Genomic DNA, 19,043 nt, shown 5'->3' on the forward strand with positions numbered 1-19,043 from the left:
AGAGTCTGCAGTGGAAACTTGACAAAGATTCTGAGCCAGTAAATAGCTGTCCCGTTGACAGATCAGAGCAGCCGCTGTGGCTTCCTGCCTGCCAACAACACGACCTGAGAGTTTTGGGGAAGGGGATGTTTATGTTAGACAAAGGTTTTATACAGTTAAAACTGGGAATCATGGGGAATAATTTCCCTTCCAATCTAAATAATTACAAAGACACCCAGTTTGAAACATTTCCTAGTTCAGCTAAGCCAGAAAAAGTAAATAGTGAGATGGAACAGTTTTATCCATCATTCAGAACTCACTGTTGGGTGTGTGAACCATGGGATTCCTTCCAATAGTACACTGATGATGTTTTTCCTCCATGGAGAGTCAGCCAGGGCCAGGAGCACTATTGTAAAAAGGCGAGCTTCAGGGAAACATCATGTTAGTCTGCAGCCAAGAGGAGCCCTCACCCCATTTGGAGATTATTTAATTTTTAATGCCTTTTTCTCTTGGTACAAAGCCTTGTCCTATGTTTTTTCTGTCCTAGTGCTTACTATGTATCCCAGGCTGGCTGAGAACTCACAGGAATCATCTTTGCATAAACCTTCTGAGTGTTGGGGAAACAAGCATGGACCACAAGGCCCAGATTTCTGGGCTTCTTATTTTCTTATCACTTTCTGTTATTTTGTTTTAAGCAAAATTGGAATTTGTTTTTAAAGTCTTAGGTTTTAGTACAGATTTAAGCAAGGATGTTAACAAAGAATGAGAGGACAGTAGTACATGCCATAGAATGACATACACACATACACACACACACACACACACACACACACACACACACACACAGACAGAGAGACAGAGAGATAGAGATGAAGAAAGACAGAGAGAGAGATAGAGAGAAACAGAGACACTGAGAGACACAGAGGCAGAGACAGAAGATACTTGATTATTTTCTTCTAAAACAGTGGTTCTCAACCTGTGGGTCGTGACCACTGGAAAACACATATTTCCAATGGTCTTAGGAACTGAGGCACCACTCAGTAGCAAAGTTACAGTTATGAGATAGCAACGAAAATAAATTTATGGTTGGGGGTTCTTAAGACCGTTAGAAATATGTGTTTTCCAAAGGGTACAGCCCACAGGTTGAGAACCACTGTAAAGAGAAAACTGACCATTTGAATGGAAGATATGGTTAAACATGCATTTTCTAGAGCTGACTTTACATGGTAACTTACAAATTTTCATTTGGGCTTTTGAGTAATGGGCACTTACAATGGCCATGTTTTGTAAAATAAATTTTCTTCAGGAAAATTTTCAAGAATACTATTCATTTGTTAAATGGAAGGCATAATTGATTTCAATAATAAAAAAATTCTACAAGGAATTCCAGTTGTGTTATAGATAGAGGGTGAATTTATTATTTGGTAATGCTTCTTACACTAATACATTATTATAATAATCATATTTACCATTATTATTATTATTATTATTATTATTATTATTAGTCATTAGTCTAGTAGGCTCTTGAGAGGGGTCCAAAGAGGTCAAATGTGTATGTCTCTGGCTTTCAGTTCTCTGAACTGTGAAGTAAGGAGTTTTGGTATAGATGAACCCCTGGGTACTTTCTTAACATAAATCTGGGTATCACTGTCTGCTTACATTTTACATTTCCAGTTATAGATGGAAACCCAAACCCCACACACATCTTGCATAGAGTATGTCTTAGACTGATTAGGGTCTGTTCTCCTTCTTCCATTCTCCTCTTCATCAGCACCCTTCTGTGTCATAAACATCAAGGTAATCACAGATACCCAATTTTCTCTTAAAAATACTTATTTAATTAAATTTACAGTGAAAGCGAACCGACACTCAGAGATGACGGACAGATAACCACAGCAACATCCCCCTCACCAGAGCTACACCTCCCACAGATTAGCATCCCATTAGTCTAAAATGTGTTTATAAAATATGGCCCACTACTTTGAAATACAGATTTTTATAAACTGGTAAATTCAAACAAGTAATATTTTCATTGTTGTTTCTTACTGACTTTTACTATGAAGTTTTTACATTAAGCTTTTAATCATAACTTTTTATGAACTGGTTTTTTTATTCTCTAATTACAGTTCATAGTGATTTCTCATTGCTTATAACTATTTTCTGTAAATATTTGTGCGTACAAAAGCTTTGTGCAAATGGTACGAGATATTTTATAGTGTTTCTTTAGGAATTATCTCTTAGTTTGCTTACTTCGGTTTTTGTTGGACAGAGCTATGCTCTTTCTAGAACAGAAATTACTAATTTGATTTTTTGAGAGAAAGGTATGACTGCATCTATTAACTACCTATCTTACACCATGTTTTATAAATTTATTTTGATATGATCCCTTAATAAAAGTGAGCTTCTCAAATTTATTTTATGATTAGGGCCTGTTCTCTACTGCACCATTTATAAATGGAAGGAGGACAGTGTTCTTTTGTTTTTGAAGTGACTCATTACGCCTTTACAATGTCCGTTTGGTTAGTCCTTTTTGGTTGGAAGTAAAATGAAATAAAATCAGAGCTCAAGGACATCTGAATACTTTGAATATTGCTTGGCTGCACTTCACAACTGTTAAGCAGAATTTTTAGATTCTCTTTAGCTGTCTGGATAAAAAGTATTCTTTAACCCTCATTCTACCAAATTAATAGAGCTAGTTGCCACATTGAAAAGATTATACATAATTTTCAGCTGTGTATTTCTGGTTTTCGAAACAACTACTAAATTTTAAGTATTAACTCTACATCAGTGGCATCTTCTTTGTACTTTAGTTTAAATATTAAATGTTGAAATTTCCCAGAGAATGAAACTTTTGGGGATCTCCCTGTATAGCTCATTCAATAACTCTGTGTAAAAATTCTTTGTCAATTATTACCTGAATTGTCTTGAGAACATGGCATGTATAACTATGACTTGGTCATGGTTCAGATATTACATTGTTCTGTTTTCCAGTTTATCTTTGCCTCAGACAGTTGGCCAGGTGTACATCGAGAAGCTAGCTGACTACATTCTGGTGAAAACTACCTTTGGCTTTTCGTTGGCATGGGATGGAGTATCAGGAATTTACCTCAAATTGTCTGAGGAGCACAAAGGGAAATCCTGTGGCTTGTGTGCAAACTACAATGGCATTCAGTCAGATGATTTTGTGATTCATCAAGGTAAGAAGATGGAACACGAGAAAGGGGTGGGCCCTTTAGAGTCTTCTTCCTTTGGCCAACAGCAGTTAGTAGCCAGAAGACTTGGCTAATGGTAGAAAATCTCTGGCTACCATTTGTCTACTCTGGTCATTTCAAGTGGAGGTCAAGTTGGAAAATGTTTTCTGGTTACTTGGCAACATTTGCTAAGCTAAGATGCAGCATTTGCTCACATAGCAAATGTTCCCTGAGCATTTACTTTGTATCCGGAGTTTCAGTTGCATGGGGACTTGGGAGGTGGCACTGATCAAAATGTGGAATTCCCCACTCTTGGAGTTCACATTCTAATGACTTAAACCATTTGGTTTGAATGTGTTTACTTTAGGAGAAAAGCTAATAAAGTAAAATGAGTGCCAGGTGATAGTTTTGTGAAGATGATGAAATGAAGTCAGGTTTTGTCACTCTGCATAGTAACTGAGAAAGATTTTACATGCCTTCCTGGTCACCTGTTGAGTCTAAGGCATGAAACTCACCTCAGTGAGTCACTAGTAACAGAGTCCATTTCTATTTGGAGACTGCTGAGGGGTAAGAACACAGGCCATAACCATGATTCAGGTCCACATAAAGAGGCTAAATAAAAAAGAACATTGCTCTTAGTACCAGTGGACCTGACCTTCTACCTTCTACTCTTACATATTTCTGAGATTGGATCATTGACTCTTTCCATGGCTGTAAAAGAGGAACATAGCAATTCTGGACTTATAGTGTAATCAGTGATAGTTAAAATATACTTTATTGTTTGTCATAATGTTTAATATGAATATACAGCAGCATTATTCCTAACCCTGATATCATCTTGTAAGGCGTTTAGTATTTTCTTAATTTTACAACAACATCACAGCCTCCAGTATAATGCAACTTTCAGTTGATTCTATTAGAGCTGGATTAGATGTTATTAATGGCAAACAATTGCCTTTAAAGCACAGTTTGCTACATAATAGTGTTTGTTTTGTATTACAAAGTTAATGGTAGTTGTCCATATATGTTGTACTTTAATGGGTGTTAAAAGAACATTCTAAAGTGTATATTCTTCAAGTCAGAATGTGGGATAAAATTCTGCTTTGTTAGTTATTACATTTTCTAATTTTAATGATGTGACAGTATATATTTTCACTGAGTGGCAAGGATTAAGTGAGACAATTCCTGCAAATATGTAGATTTCCCAGCATGTAGATACTACTCAATCCATTTTATTTACTTTGTAATTGTCTCTAGGTATCCCCCAGGAGTAGAAAGATGTTTTTGTATAACTTTAACAAGCCCTTAGTAAAATGCAAACACATTACTCATACTACATGGATAATTTATTACCAGGGCTAATTTACCGAGAGATAGATTAGAGAGTCTAGCTCCACTGAGTCAGTTTCCTCATATATAGAATAGAAATAATGAAAACAATCCTCAGTGCCTCCTGGTCTGTGACTATCTAATGAGAAAATGTAAATGGAATGCTCAGAAGTCTGTGAGTATAGTATAAATGTACAGTACTAGGAACACTTGGAAATGGTAACTTATCCATTGGGTACTGGGAATGAAAAGGCTTACAACTTTGGAATCTGGAGACTATGTTTGGAAGGAGTATTTGGAACTAACACAGAGCCAATCAAATGGCAATTATTAATTTTCCTTCTCTATCAAAGTTTCATGAAATACGTAATAATCACTCCAGTTCTTAGTGTGGGAGTTGGACAAGATTGCTTTGAATGACTTCCACCAGGACATTCAGGGAGCCTGCTATAGAGGTGAAGATGGATGGCAGCATCTCTCTTGTTAGGGATAGGAAGATGGGCTAGGCATCTGTGTGCACCCTGGAGCTCTGGGGCAGAAAGTGATTTTTGGCAGTGAAGTAAGTAAAGGTCACGATCAAAAGCCTATTAGGTGATGAGCAATGCAAAGACTGGCAAAGTCAAACTGAATTAGGGTTGAGCTGTCAGGAGGGAAGAAGATAGACTCTTGAAGACCAGGAGAAGCCCAGAGAATGGCAATTGGCTCCTTCACAATCTGGTACACAACACGAGGTAGAATTATTAAAGAAATCTCATTTAAAATAACTTGTAGGTACATGAAACAAGTCTACTTTTGTATTTCTTCCAAGATTGTAAAAATACAAGGCAATTTCCAGAGGTGAGTGTGTTGTCTTTGGCCTCTACTGTTTGCTTGAAACTCAGCATGTGCTTTGCTGATCAGATCAAAAGTTGGATCGTTTGATGAAATACTAACTGAATATGTAGATTCCCAAGAGTAATTAGAACTGTATTTCTCTCTGCATTCCTACTTATCCTTCAAAGATTACTTCACAAAGAAACAAGATCTTTCAGAATTTCTGTGCAAGGAGGAAGGACTTAATTGGTTATTTAGTTGAAAATTCCATTTTCCTAGGTCATGTCTTGGTCTTGCTTCACGCCAACACAAAGGTCCTAGTTTACTCTCATTTCCCTAACTTGAAAATTGGTAGTACTTTACTATCCAAAGTGTTCCTATGCAATCAGTGGGTTATTTTCCTTTCAGCATCTTTCACAGTAAGCATGGTAATTCTGGTTTAGTGGGCTCTTGGACTAACAGATATGGATTTAAAGTCTCACAGTAAACATCACATATGACTCTTTTACAATGCGATGAAGTAGAACTTGTTACTTGTATGAGTCTGAAGCTAGAAGTAAACTCTAAGGCATTGCCCAAGCTGTTTTGTAAAACAAATGTTGAAATAATTGGGACTTTTGAAAATACTTTTTGTTCTTCAGACTTTAAAGAACTGGTATTTTGAAATGAAACATGGCTATAGCTTTACTTAAGGAAAAAAAATCAACTTTTCCACTTTTAAATAAGTATTTTACGACGAGTTTTGTTCCGTGTGTAATGTTTCCAGCAATTTCAGTGATCACAAAAGATGCTAGACGTGCTTGGAAGATCAAGAATATAATTTAATAAATATTGAACAGTCATCTATGTTCTTCATTCATTTATTTGGTAAATATATTTTGAGCATGTGCTGTAAGTTAGATATTAAACTAAGGATACAGGAATAAAGCAGTGAAGCTAGTCTCTCATTTATTATCATAGAAAGTAAAATAAATAAGGACACAAATTAAAGTGTAATTTTTATGAGAAATGGCAGCCTTGATGGAAAGTGGGAAATGAGATAAGAACAACAGAACAATATGTGTTGGCAATGATCTAGAACTTGTTTTCAGAAGGTCACACTAAACGAAGTCTTAAATGAAGAGAGGAAACTGTTGGGAGAGTGTGTTTTTTTTTTTTTTTTTTTAAATTTGTTCACTTTTACAATAGTAGGAATTGAACTTATGGCCTTGTACATACTAGGCAAGAGTTCCATCACTAGCTACACCCTTGGCTTTCTTCTTCTTTTGAGACTGACTCTCACTAAATTACCTAGATTGACCTTGAACTCAACTGTAGCCAGGGAAAACTGTGAGCTTGAGACCTTCCCGCTTAGCATCCCAGAAGAGTGGTTTTGGAGGGGGAGGCCCATGAAATCATGGGCCCCGAGTTGTGAATGAACAGCCCCCAAAACCAGGTGGCTGGAGAGGATTCTGTAAGAACTGAAGTAGGAGGATGAGTCGGGAGGCATGAGGTGGAAATGGCAGGTGCCCACCCTGCCCAATCTTCTAGGCTATAGGCAAGTTTGGAATGTAACATAAAGAACAAGCATTCCTGTAAACAATGAATTTAACCAAAGTTTACTAGGAGCCCACAGATAGTAGCTTCCCTATCTTGAATTGCTCAGGGAGAGTGGGGAAACATTTCACTGGAGATCTGGATTAATTAGTACAGTTATTGCCACCCATGGCTGACCTCTGACCATCAAGTCTGGATGGCAGAAAATCCAAAGCTCCAATCTGAAATCCTTCTGTCTTAGATGTTTCTGCCAAGCCTGTGAGATGTGAGATTCAGCCTTTGTCTGACTATGGGGCAGGATTCATTTCCATATCTTGTCTTGAACTTCTTCAAAGGCCAGGTGGTACCATGTCTTAAATCTGATCTGTTGCAGGTCATTCACCACCGAATGTCTGCTGGGTCATATATGAACTCCTAAATCCTGCCCCTTAATTATTCTGGGACCAGTTAGGCTTCTTAACTCTGAGATCCTTTTAAAGCATGCTTCAGCCCACTCTTCGTCATATTTAGATGAAATAGATTCATTTCTTAGCATTATTTCCTTTGGGTCCTTTTCTATTCTTTCATTGCCTATATGTGTGCTTTCTGAAATGATTTTATGGTTCCAGTACTTTTGTTGTTGTTTCCTCTCAAAATGGAAGAGAACTTTAAAAATGTGTGCCTGTGTTTAGATGTGTGTGTGTGCATTTACCTCTGGAGACCAGAGGACAGCCTCGGGTTTCATTCTCAGGAACATCACCCATCTCTCTTGAAACAGGGTCTCTCACTGTCCTGGAACTCATCAAGTATTCTTAACCTCCTGCCCAGTGTGCCCCAGGGATTTGTTTGTCTCAGCCTCCCCAGCATTAGAATTACAAGTGTGCCCCACTGTGCCCCACATGTGTACATGGGTTCTGGTGATCAAACTCAGGTTCCCACGCTTGTGCGGCAAACACTTACTGGCTGGGACCTCTTCCTCATCTCGGAAGGACAATTTTAAGAAGGTTTGTGAAAATGCCTCTGATACAACACTGTTTGTGTTTGTTTGCAATAGAGGACTACACAGAAGACATTGCTATGTTTGCAAATAGCTGGCTGGTGCAGACTCTAGATGACCCTAAATGTGTACCTACTCCCTCAGACTTTCCAAATCCATGTTCCAGTGGAATGCCAGCATTTGAGGTAAGTTTGATACAAAAAAAATTTGAGCATGTTGGACTTAATACAAATCTTTTTTTGCATTAAGCATTGTAGTGCAAATCAGTATAATTAAATTACTGAATTCAGAGTACATATTTCCAATGTGGAATGACTTCACATTAATTTCAGAAATAGTGGATATAATGGGGCTTATCAATGCAGTAATAAAAAATGTAGTTTGAAAATTGTTCATTGCATTTTATGAGTGTAAATTATCTGCCCTTTCCTGGTGCGAACAGAGAGTTCAGCAGGTAGATTAGTACCAAGCAGAGGTGAGCATTCTCGTGTACCAGTGAAGTTGTTCTGATGATTGGCATCTGCTTTGTGCACAGGCAATCTTCTTCAAATGCCAGATATTGCTGCAGTTCCCTTTCCTGAGCTGCCACGAATACATCGATCCGTACTTATATATTGCCAGCTGTGTTAATGACCTGTGCAAGTAAGTGAAACAATTGGTATTTACAATCTATTTCTTTATACAGAACAAACAAACAAACAAACAAAAATATCCAAGAGCAGATGGACTTCTGTGACATAGCCACGTTAGTGGATTGCCAAAGAGTGCTAAGTGTAAAGCCCAAACTGGACTAACAGCTACTTATTAGAATCTGACTGTCTAATGGGTAGTTAAATGTTTTACATAGTGGGAACAGAATCCAGTGGCTTTTAAATACTTTGTGCCACTGGCCCTTATGTTTTTAGATTCTAGAGATGCCTATAGAACCTTCTGTGCAATAATGTTTAAGATCCTCAAAATAAAACAATATTATGAAGGAAACTAATGAAATAGTCATCAAAAGAGTGAAAGGAATCATTTTCTAAATACATACATACTTTAAAATATATTTCCTATTTAACAACTGCTGAAATCTGACATCGTGGGTACAAATAATAATTTGTAATTTCTACAGTTATAATAAGAAATGAGAACACATGAAAAAAATAAATGAGACATGTTGCTGACAAAATCACATATGTTGCTAATAACATTTTGGGATTTGATTGATGCCCTTATGCACAATTGAAGGAAATGATAATTTCAACTGGAGATGACTAGAAATGCACCTTTAAGGTTTTTCTAATCATAGTCCCAGATTGCTTTATGTTATCCCAGGTTAACAGCACCCAGAATAGGAAGTTGTCTAGGCAACAAATTGATCACACTGTGTTTATCACAGACCTTAAGACAAATTACCCATTATTGAACTATTTTTAAATTTTGCCTATTTTCAATTATCAAGTATATGTGATTAGCCATCTTGAAGATTCAAGTGTACTTTAGGGATTTTGTATATCTGAATATTTAATGAGTCCCAAGAAATATAAATAGTATATTTGAATATTTTTATGGAACAGCTGACTAGGTTTTGGTCAAGTAAAGCCATTTTATTTTTTTGGTAGCTTGTTAAGATCTCTCCTTTTATCAAAGGTAATACAAAAAAAGTAGAAAGTGTTGAAATTATGTTACCTGTAGATACTCTTCTTTAGATCATTGTATGTTATAACGGTATATTGAATGTACTGGTGTTTTCCAAATAATAAAATAATCTGATTGGCATTATGACTTGGCTTTGAGTAGAGTGCAGTCATGCCTTGACTTGGGTAGACAGTCACAAAATCTAGGGGTTTCTAAACAAGAACAAAGCTCTCAATTAGCTTCTCCTCTCCACTGATGGCCAGTGACCTTACTATGCATTTTTGAAAAAGAATTCTTCCCTTTCTTTTTAAAAAGTAAGCACTAATTGTTATGTCTTTGTTCTTTTACTCAAACTGACCTTTTTCCATTCAAGATCTACAAAAGTAAGCTTGTCCCTTATTTCTCCACTTATACACAATTAAAAAATTATTCTTTATCCACAGTGGTTTGTGTCCCTTGTTTCAAATATTCCTAAATTGCTTTGTCACAGGCATCTTTAATACCCATTTCTTTTCATAACCTGAGATAGAACATCATTTCATATATTCAAGAAAGTCACTCTCTACTCATTAATTTGACTGCTTCAATAGCCAAAGTAACAGTGGATAAACTTAAATAGAATGTTTATACTTCTGTCATTTAAAAGCTCAAGCCAGTAATTGCTCTTGGATTAACATTGTGGCTCTGTTCCATAAACTTAACAGTGACTTTGCAGTTTTGTTGATACACGATGTCCTTGTTACTATTCTCAATTTCAAGGCCCAACTGGCTCCTCTTATGTCTTCATGTTAGCTGTCAGAAAAGGAGAAAGGAAACAAAGGGATAGTATTTCTTACCTGGAAGATTCATATACAACCCTCATTCTTAGCCTTTTGGACCAGACTGCAGAAACATGGCCGTACCTAGATGCACAGAAGGCTAGTGATGCCTCTTGCTGAGAATCCACACACCCAGGAAATATGCAAGTTTCTAATAATGAAAAGAAGGGTGAATTAAAAGATAAAAGCATTGCACCCCTATATCCATGTCATATAAACTTTCAGTGAGAAAATCACTTTTTTATTTTATTTGTTTTGAATCTATGACAGCTATGCAGCAGAACAGTCAGGTAGAGAATTACCTTGTAGCAGTTTAAATTAACTGACCCTTAAGGCACGTGTCTGAGGTGGAAAGCCTGAACTGTGGAAGAACAGCAGGTCATATGGGAAGAAGGGCATCGTGGTTGAGTTTAGTGGACATTGCCAAAACAGAAGTGGGAAACTCCCACAATACATTTCCACTTCTCCTGGTATTTCTTTCAAGGCACACCTTTGCACTGTTCTTCTGTCCTTTTCTTCAGTAGGAAATGAATAATTCTTTTCTTTTCCTGTGCTATGGAACTGATTCAGAAGGATTCTGTTCAATGAAAAGGTGAATTGGTTGGACACACATTCATTTCTTGCTTATGTTGTGATAACTTGTTGAAATTGACTTGACACCCATCTCTTGTGCCTCATAGCTAAACAATGTGACAATATGTAAACACAAAAACTATGTCCACATAGTCTCTACCCTGAAAACCTTAATTCTCATAGGGTAGAGAAGCAGGTTCCCAGCCATGTTTGACTCCTGCTTGTGATGGACACAAGGGATCAAGAACTGTATACAAGGCTCCAGGGAAGATGGAGCATTTAGATGGGAACAATACAATCCTTGTAATTATGCCTTCCGGGTTTTGCTTCTAAAACCTTGGCAGCAAAGAAACGATTTTTAATTTTTTGGCATGCCAGAGTCAATTGAATTAGAAACAACTATTATTTAATGCTTGTTTTTCTCATTAGAGTTAACATCCAAATGGAAAATCAGCTCATTTCCTCTCAGTCAGTTAGGAGAATAAATTCCTTCTTGCCTGATTTGATGTGTTTCATCAGGTGCCATAAGACTGTGTGCCTCACATGGTTCTTGGAGTAACAAAGACACTCAGTAAATGGCATATTTTAATATTTGTTGCATTGCTTGGGAAGCCCCAAATCACTTTCTTGTTAACTTTCAAAATTACTATTAATCAGAGAAAACACGCCTTTTAAAGGTAAATCTCTTTCAGAAACTCAACGATTTTTGACATACACTTCTTTTCAGAACGACTTTTCTTTCTGTACTTTTAGGACTTTCTAAGCTCCTGACGTTATGTGGACAGGTTTCTCTTTTGCTTTCTAAAGCTCAGTTAATTGGACTAGATAAGCTACTTGGCTCCAATTACAGTAGCACAGAGTAAGGGCAATTTGAGAAGGTGGCTTTTATAACAAAGACTAAAAATGTTAAGAGTCACAAAATGGAATGTTCTTAAGGTCATTATCTTTTAAGATGCTTAACTATCCAATTTTGAGTATGGATTGGGTTGAAAACCAAGCTCGCTACCTTGTTAGAAACCTGTTTATTTTGAAAGCGCCTTGTTAATCTGCTTTGGGAACTGGCAGATCCCATAAGAAATTATTGTTTAGAGAGCGTTCTAAAGTGATTGCAAGAAAAATAATTAGAGATAATTTACTTGTGGCAATGTTGTAAAAATGTCGAGCTTCAGTGAAAGTGCTCAAAAATCTCCTTTTAAATCTTAAGTTAAATGATATTTATTAAGTCTTTCAAAAATATTTTGGACTGTTATGGCAAGGGCTGCTACAGTGTGAGTGTAATCCTTTGGAGGGCCATGGACTATTGAGCAATTCAAAATGAGGTGTTTGAAAAAAAACTGTTTATCCTTGGTGTGTTTGTAGAAATATAATTTTATCTGCTTTAATTTCATTTAAATTTTTATCTGAATTTAATAATTATTAAATTCTAAAATGTCTGGAATATTTTGTGTAGATGTAAAAACACATATGAAGATTTAAAAATTTTAATTATAAATATTTTTCATTATAGTTTTTACTTGACCATAGGAAGAGTGTTCAGTTTGTTGAACGGCTTTGATAAAGGTGTTGCTATATATCGTATTAAATTTAGGTGGGTGCATTCATATAGGATCTCTTCTATGTGTGTAATTTCAATTTTTTTTGTCTCCTGTGAGGTATGTCACAGAAGACATGCAATCTGACATCAACTAACGTTAGTGTGTTCACCAACCCCTCAATGCTTTTAAGACTCAGGAGGTCTAAAGCAGAATTCTGTCTCAATTCCCAAGGGACCCTGGCTCAGTTCTTTTACTTTTTTCTTTTTCTTTTTAGAACTGATGACGATGAAACTTACTGTCGAGCTGCCACTGAGTACGCTAGAGCCTGTTCACACGCGGGCTTCCCCATTCAAGACTGGAGGGATGACTTCCCAGCATGCAGTATGTTTGTAGTTTTCAAACCATGTAGCTAACAAAAAGTTTCAGTCTTAGCCTAGAATGCAGTTTACCCAACTTCTCAAAACCAGTGCATTGCAAAACTTTTGAACATTGCTGACATGTTTGTAAATTTACCTATTTCCTAAACACTGTGTTTTTGGAAAGAGGATAAACTTGACTCGTAGCTCACTGTCTGCCGTTGCAGCTGATAAATGTGACGACAGCTTTGTTCACCGGGACTGTATCAGTTGTTGCCCTCCGAGCTGCACGTTTGAGAAGCAGTGTCTTGGGAGCAATCTTCACTGCCTCGATGGATGCTATTGTGCTGACGGTAAGCACCTCGAAGAAACCCCGCCTGCACGCCTCTCAAGTGGTACGCGGTTATATGAAGATCACATCTTGGCCTTGCTGTCCATTCCCTAGACATCAGAGCTATTGCAACTTCATACTCCCCACCCCCCTCCCCCGCTTTTTTTTTTTTTTTTTAAAGCTCAGAGTGTCTTTGATAGCGTTGAATAGGGAGGCAGGGATATTGTATGCAGCTGAACTAGGAGGCAGGGTTATTGCATACAGATAAAGAGGTAGGGTTTATGGTATACAGCTAAAGCAGTGTTTCTCAACCTTCCTGATGCTGTGACCCTTTAGTACAGTCCCTCATGTTGTTCGAACCTCACACTCTTGTAGCATTCAATCCTTGAACTGACTGAGAGGAGTGCTTGCTTTTCTTTAATAAAAGGCATATTTTTTATTTTGTAAAAAATTCAGAAACTTGGAATCTAATATTTTTAATTCCCAAGGTGACAAGTGTATTCTTTCACTATGTAATAGTACTTTATATATTTTTATTTTCTGGACTATGAAAGCAAGACTAGGAAAGAGCCTTCACATTTTTCCATTATAAAGATTTTAGTCCTAGTGTGGTTTTAATATTTGAAATGAAAATAACAACAAATCATGGAAGTGAGGTTTAAAGTTATCGTATGGATAGACATTTATAAAGAAGGCTGAAGATTTTTTCAGAACTTCCACTCTCTCTCTCTATTTCTTTGAGCATGCACATGTGTAATGTATTGTGCATGTGTGCATCTGCATGTGGAGACCAGAGACTGATGTTATATGTACATCTTTTATTATTTTCCACCTGGTTTTTGGAGATGAGGTCTCTCTCTGAGTCACTGAGCTTACCATTTTGGCTAGACTGACTGACTACCAAGTTTTGGGATCCATCTGTACAATAACCCAGTGCTGGGATTGCCTGAGCCATACTAGGCCTGGCTGCATTCTACAGATCCAAACCGAGGCCCTATGCATGCATAGCCAACACTTTACCTACTGAGTCATATTCTCAGCCCAATGTTTTCCCCATCTTTAAAAAAGTACAAGCTAGGAAAAGAAGACCGGGCATGCAGCCTAGTGCTAAAGTATTTCCCTAGTATGCAAAAGACCTTGGTCAATCTCCAGGTCTCAAAAGGAACAAAATTAAAGGTCTTAAGTGTTCTTCCCGGGCCCTTTCCTGACTTGCCAGTGCACTGAACCAGTGGCAGTCTTGAGGTGTTTGCTTACAGTGGAACACTGGGTAAGGATGTGGCTTCAGGGCATAAATCCATGTGCTACAGTAGGCCAATCCTCTTTCCTGTAGAAACTGGCTATGGAAGGGGCTGTTGGATGGAAATGCTGATTTAAATTTTGCTCCATCATCATTTACCTTCACAAAGTTGTAACAAATGTACTGCGCTGGACCGTTGAGGGCAATAGTGTAAATCTCTTTTATGATGGACTGAAAAGAACGTAAACTAAGGATATACCTTCTCCCTTCTTTATTTCTCTTCCCTTAAATTCAAGGAAGTGCTTTTCAGTTTACTTTCTTCTCCTTCATAGGCTTTGAGATTTTGATGGTAAGTTACAGGATAGCAAAGTTGAAAATCATTGAGGTAAACCTTTATAAGGTAGATACTGACTGAGAACCAGGCTGCTAGAATCCTCCCTGACAGTCAAGGAGTTTTTGTTTCTAGCACCTACTATATGCAAGGTCTTAACATCTGATTGAATTGTTATATATTCAAAGAATGTAACCCTTACTATTTCTTTTGAGATTGTGACATACGTTTTCCTTAAACAGGCCTCATAATGGACAATGGGACCTGCATCTCCTTGGAAAGTTGCCCATGTAGTTTCCATGGGTTAGCTTATTCAGTTGGTTCAAAAATTGAGCAAGAGTGCACTGAGTGGTGAGTGGTCAATAGGTAGAGAATAATTTCTGGGTACTGGTCTCTTTAACGACTTGGTCATAACAGGTATCTTGAAGAGTCTATCCATTGCTTATCTTCACCTGCATATTCTGAGATACAGTTTGTAATTTATTTGAACTGTACAGGTTCATTATCTTTTTGTGTTTGTATTCTTATAATTTCCCTTGGTAATTTCATAAAATCCTATGCCCATATGCTACCCATCCCATTTTGTTATTCATGATCATTAATTAACACATACTTTTATTCTTAGAACTAGATGGCATCCCTGGGTTTCTGTACTGAATACTTTATAAAGTGACTGTCTATTGCCAATTTTTGGTCATGATCAGTAAGATTTACAATTCCTTATTAAACTAGCTCAGGCTCTGGGTAAGCATGAAATTCCTCTAGGACAATCCCAAGCAAAAACTGAGGGTGGCATGACCATGGCCCCTTTCTTTTTCTTGACAGCATACATAAAAGACATGCAATCGTATAACTAACCATGTTCTCAGATGTTGATGTCATCAGAGACCCTTTCTTTCCTTAGAAACTCCTCTTTTTGTCAAGGTGGGAAGAAGCCTGTGTCTTACACAAGAAGACATATCTTTCCTATTATTAATGTCTGATGACATTAAATAGATACATAGTCATTTATGAGCCATCCGGTTCAGAACTATTAGTCCAACTATTTTAGAGAATTTTTTTCTAGTCAGATAATAGAAAACCTATTATATTTTGTATATTAATAATATATTGAAGCAAATGTCAGTATAATTTCTGTGTCAGGCTAATATCTTTATAATTTTATTTAGTGTTTGTGTTGGTGGAGTTTGGAACTGCACTGAGCATGACTGTCCAGGTAATCTTTTCAACTGTTGAAAAAAAAACTTTAAAATTTTGAAAGTATTTTTTAACTTGGAAGGAAAAATAACACTGTTTTTTTTGTGAATGTATCTCATATATACATCAAAGAATATAATAACATAATTTACATATAGCGGTTAATTGGGAAGTTGAATACATGATACCATTGAGTAGGCAACTTTGGCAAATTTTGTTAAAGTGGGTAAATATAATGCCTAAAACTACATGGAAAATCTATCATGTAATAATTTTTAAATGAAATTTAATAACTTGATTTGTCAGATCAGCAAATGTAAATGAACACTTGAGATTTTCTTTTGAGGTGTGCTTATTTATCCTGTTGTCCTCTTGTTCAGGAATTAACACACTTTTCCCTCCCTCCTTCTCTGTCTTCTTTTCCTTCTTCATTTATTTTTGATAGTCCAGTGCTCTGTTGTGGGTGATTCTCATTTCACCACCTTTGATGGGCGCCATTATTCTTTTATTGGCTTGTGCCAGTACATCCTCGTGAAAGGAACTGGAAAAGATAAATTCACAATTACCTTACAGAAAGCTCACTGTGAACAGGTAAGCAACACTCCTAACAGTAAGCAGGGGAACAATCACACTTCAAAGCCCAACTTCACATCCTGATTCAGTGACAGCATCAAAAATAAAATAGACCATTATTCTTAATATATTGATTATTAAGAGGCCATTATTCTTAATATATCAGACAAGAATGAATAATGCTCATCATCAGTCATGACATATAGTAATGATGTGATGAACTTTGATTTTAGATACATTTACATTTGAAAACAAAAATAACTAAAAATTATTTATATATGTTGCTTTTTAAAAACTTAATGCACAATTTCACTATAGGACTAAGCCTTAATTTATTCCCAACCATCTGTGTGACAGGGTATTTTTTTGTATAGGATCCAGTAGGTTTCATATCATTCTAAAGGATATATAATATGTAATTATATAATATAATAATTCTTTGACTTATGATATTGATGTTGGGTCTTTTCTTTAAATAGACACACCAATAATTTGTTGAAAAAGGAGAAAATAATTTCAAAAATTTGCCAAAATCTTTAATAAATCAGTTTGGGGAATCCTGCAGAAGATGGGGAGAAGGGATTTCAGGAGCCAGAGGGTCAAGGGTATCACAAGAAAACCCACAGAAACAATTGCCTAGGCTCAGAGGGGCTCACAGGGTTGGAACTGACGAGCATCCCTGTGTTGATCTTACTTAGTCCCTCTGCATGTATGTTAGGACTGTGTAGCTTAGCCTTCTTGTGGGGCTCCTAATACTAGGAGAGAGGGCTGTCTCTGACTCTTTTGCCTGCTGTTTTGACCCTTTTCTTCCTACTGGATTGTCTCATCCAGCTTTAATACAAGGGGAGGTGCCTAGTCTTACTGTAACTTGGTATGCTGTGGCTGGCTGATAGCTGTGAGTAACTTGCCCTTTTCTGAAAGGAAACAGAGGAGTGGATTGGGGGGAGGAGAGGAGATGGAGGGGATGAGGAGGGGAAATTGTAGTTGGGATGTAATATATGAGAGAAAATGAATAAATAAATGAATTCCAATAAAAAGCCATTTCCAATAAATATTATAAACTAATTTCTTTGCTTTCCCACCCCCCAGATAGTTTGTTTTCAGATTGGCTCTTGCCTCAGATTTGTAGCACTCTTCCTCCCTTAGTGTCTGGAGTGCTGGGAATATACCTGTGAGCCACATGCCTGGCTCCACCTTGATTCTTGTATTGAAATTTATTAGTGTTAGAATTAGCTTTATAAGTCGTCCTAAATTGCTTGGTTATACGATAGAATTGTCTTTATTGACAAGTTTGTTAGTGGTACTAGGTCAGTGATAAACCATGTATTGTGGAAACCAATTACTGGTACTTAACTGAAAATGCAGTTATTAAAAATTTATATAATGTATATTATACTTGATGTATCATAGTAAACCATATATTACTAGGGGTGGGGGGTTACATGAAATGAATTGTGTATCAGCTGTTTCATTATATCTATCACTGACATCCAAGCCTCCATATGTACCAGCAATTCTTATTTGTACACATTCTTTCACCGTGTTTCCTCTCTCCCCTCCCTTCTCCCGCCTTCCCTGTCTCTGCTCACCAATACTCTGCCTTTTATGCAGAACCTGGGTTTGGTCTGCCTTCAGTCGATAACTCTAATTCTGGAGGATGATTTTAACAAACAAGTGACAGTCAGTAGAGGAGGCCAAATCCTCACCAGTCCCAACCAAGGCTTCACGCTGAACGGTAAGAAGCAATGCTGTGAGTATATTAGCGTGGACAGCAAATGCCACTCAAAGGGTTCATTTTCTCTTGGCTAGTGGCATACCATTTACTGGGTGCTTGTATCACTCCACCAAAAATGCTGGAGGCCACCATATTTATTATTTTTTCTCAAGTGGCCTAGAATTTGCACAAGCAAACAGATTCTCAAAATCAAATGAGATAGACTCCAAGATTTGTATAGGACTATGTGGGTTGAAATGAGGAGTAGGCCACCCAACACCAGGGAAAGAGCTTTCAGGGTCAGGAGAGTTTTCTGAAGGAGATGATACATCACTGAGCATTTGAAGCTGAGCAATTCTTAGGATTAAAGAGGTGAGCTGGTGCTTCATGGAGCGAAGTGAGAGGCAGATGTGGGAAGCTTGTTTAGGGGACGATGTAACTGAATTGACTTTGCTACATCCTGGACAGGGTCTATAGAGACTATCTGGAGCTGACGTCAGGAAAGCAGGTGGGGTACGAACAGTATGTAGAGGGCTTCATATGTGGTAGTTCTTCCTGAGATGGACCTTGTTTATGTCTTCATTGCAACATAGATATTAAGAATATTCTTTTACCCTCACAGTGAAAACTCTCAGAAGTGTTCCAGCTCGTGTTACAAATCACGTGTCAATGTTACGCAGGCATCATGTTAAGGAAAATCATATAGAAATGAATATAAAATTGATAAAATTGTTATCATTTCACCAGTTTATGAAATGGCAATCTCATACATTTTAGCCAAATAAACAGTGAGTCTTAAGGAACTGTAATTTGTTTATTTGTTTCTTTCTTTTGTCTTCCTTTTTTTTTTTTTTTTGTCTTTTCGACTGTGAGGACAGCAGTGTGGAAGTGACTTCAGATGTTAGATATTGGACATACAACATGCAGCATTCTG

General features: G+C 37.1%; 1 protein-coding gene across 1 annotated transcript in view; it reads left to right on the plus strand.

The window, feature by feature from the left end:
- Positions 1-19,043, plus strand: part of Otogl (otogelin like) — a 140,317-nt gene that overhangs the window by 19,050 nt on the left and 102,224 nt on the right. The window contains exons 8-16 of the mRNA XM_059245619.1: positions 2,971-3,176; positions 7,882-8,009; positions 8,360-8,466; positions 12,645-12,751; positions 12,954-13,079; positions 14,868-14,976; positions 15,795-15,841; positions 16,268-16,413; positions 18,007-18,130. Coding sequence (XP_059101602.1) covers positions 2,971-3,176; positions 7,882-8,009; positions 8,360-8,466; positions 12,645-12,751; positions 12,954-13,079; positions 14,868-14,976; positions 15,795-15,841; positions 16,268-16,413; positions 18,007-18,130 — 1,100 coding nt within the window. The remainder of the gene's footprint in view (positions 1-2,970; positions 3,177-7,881; positions 8,010-8,359; positions 8,467-12,644; positions 12,752-12,953; positions 13,080-14,867; positions 14,977-15,794; positions 15,842-16,267; positions 16,414-18,006; positions 18,131-19,043) is intronic.

Source organism: Peromyscus eremicus, chromosome 18 (assembly GCF_949786415.1).
Source record: "Peromyscus eremicus chromosome 18, PerEre_H2_v1, whole genome shotgun sequence".
In the NCBI taxonomy this organism is placed as follows: domain Eukaryota; kingdom Metazoa; phylum Chordata; class Mammalia; order Rodentia; family Cricetidae; genus Peromyscus; species Peromyscus eremicus.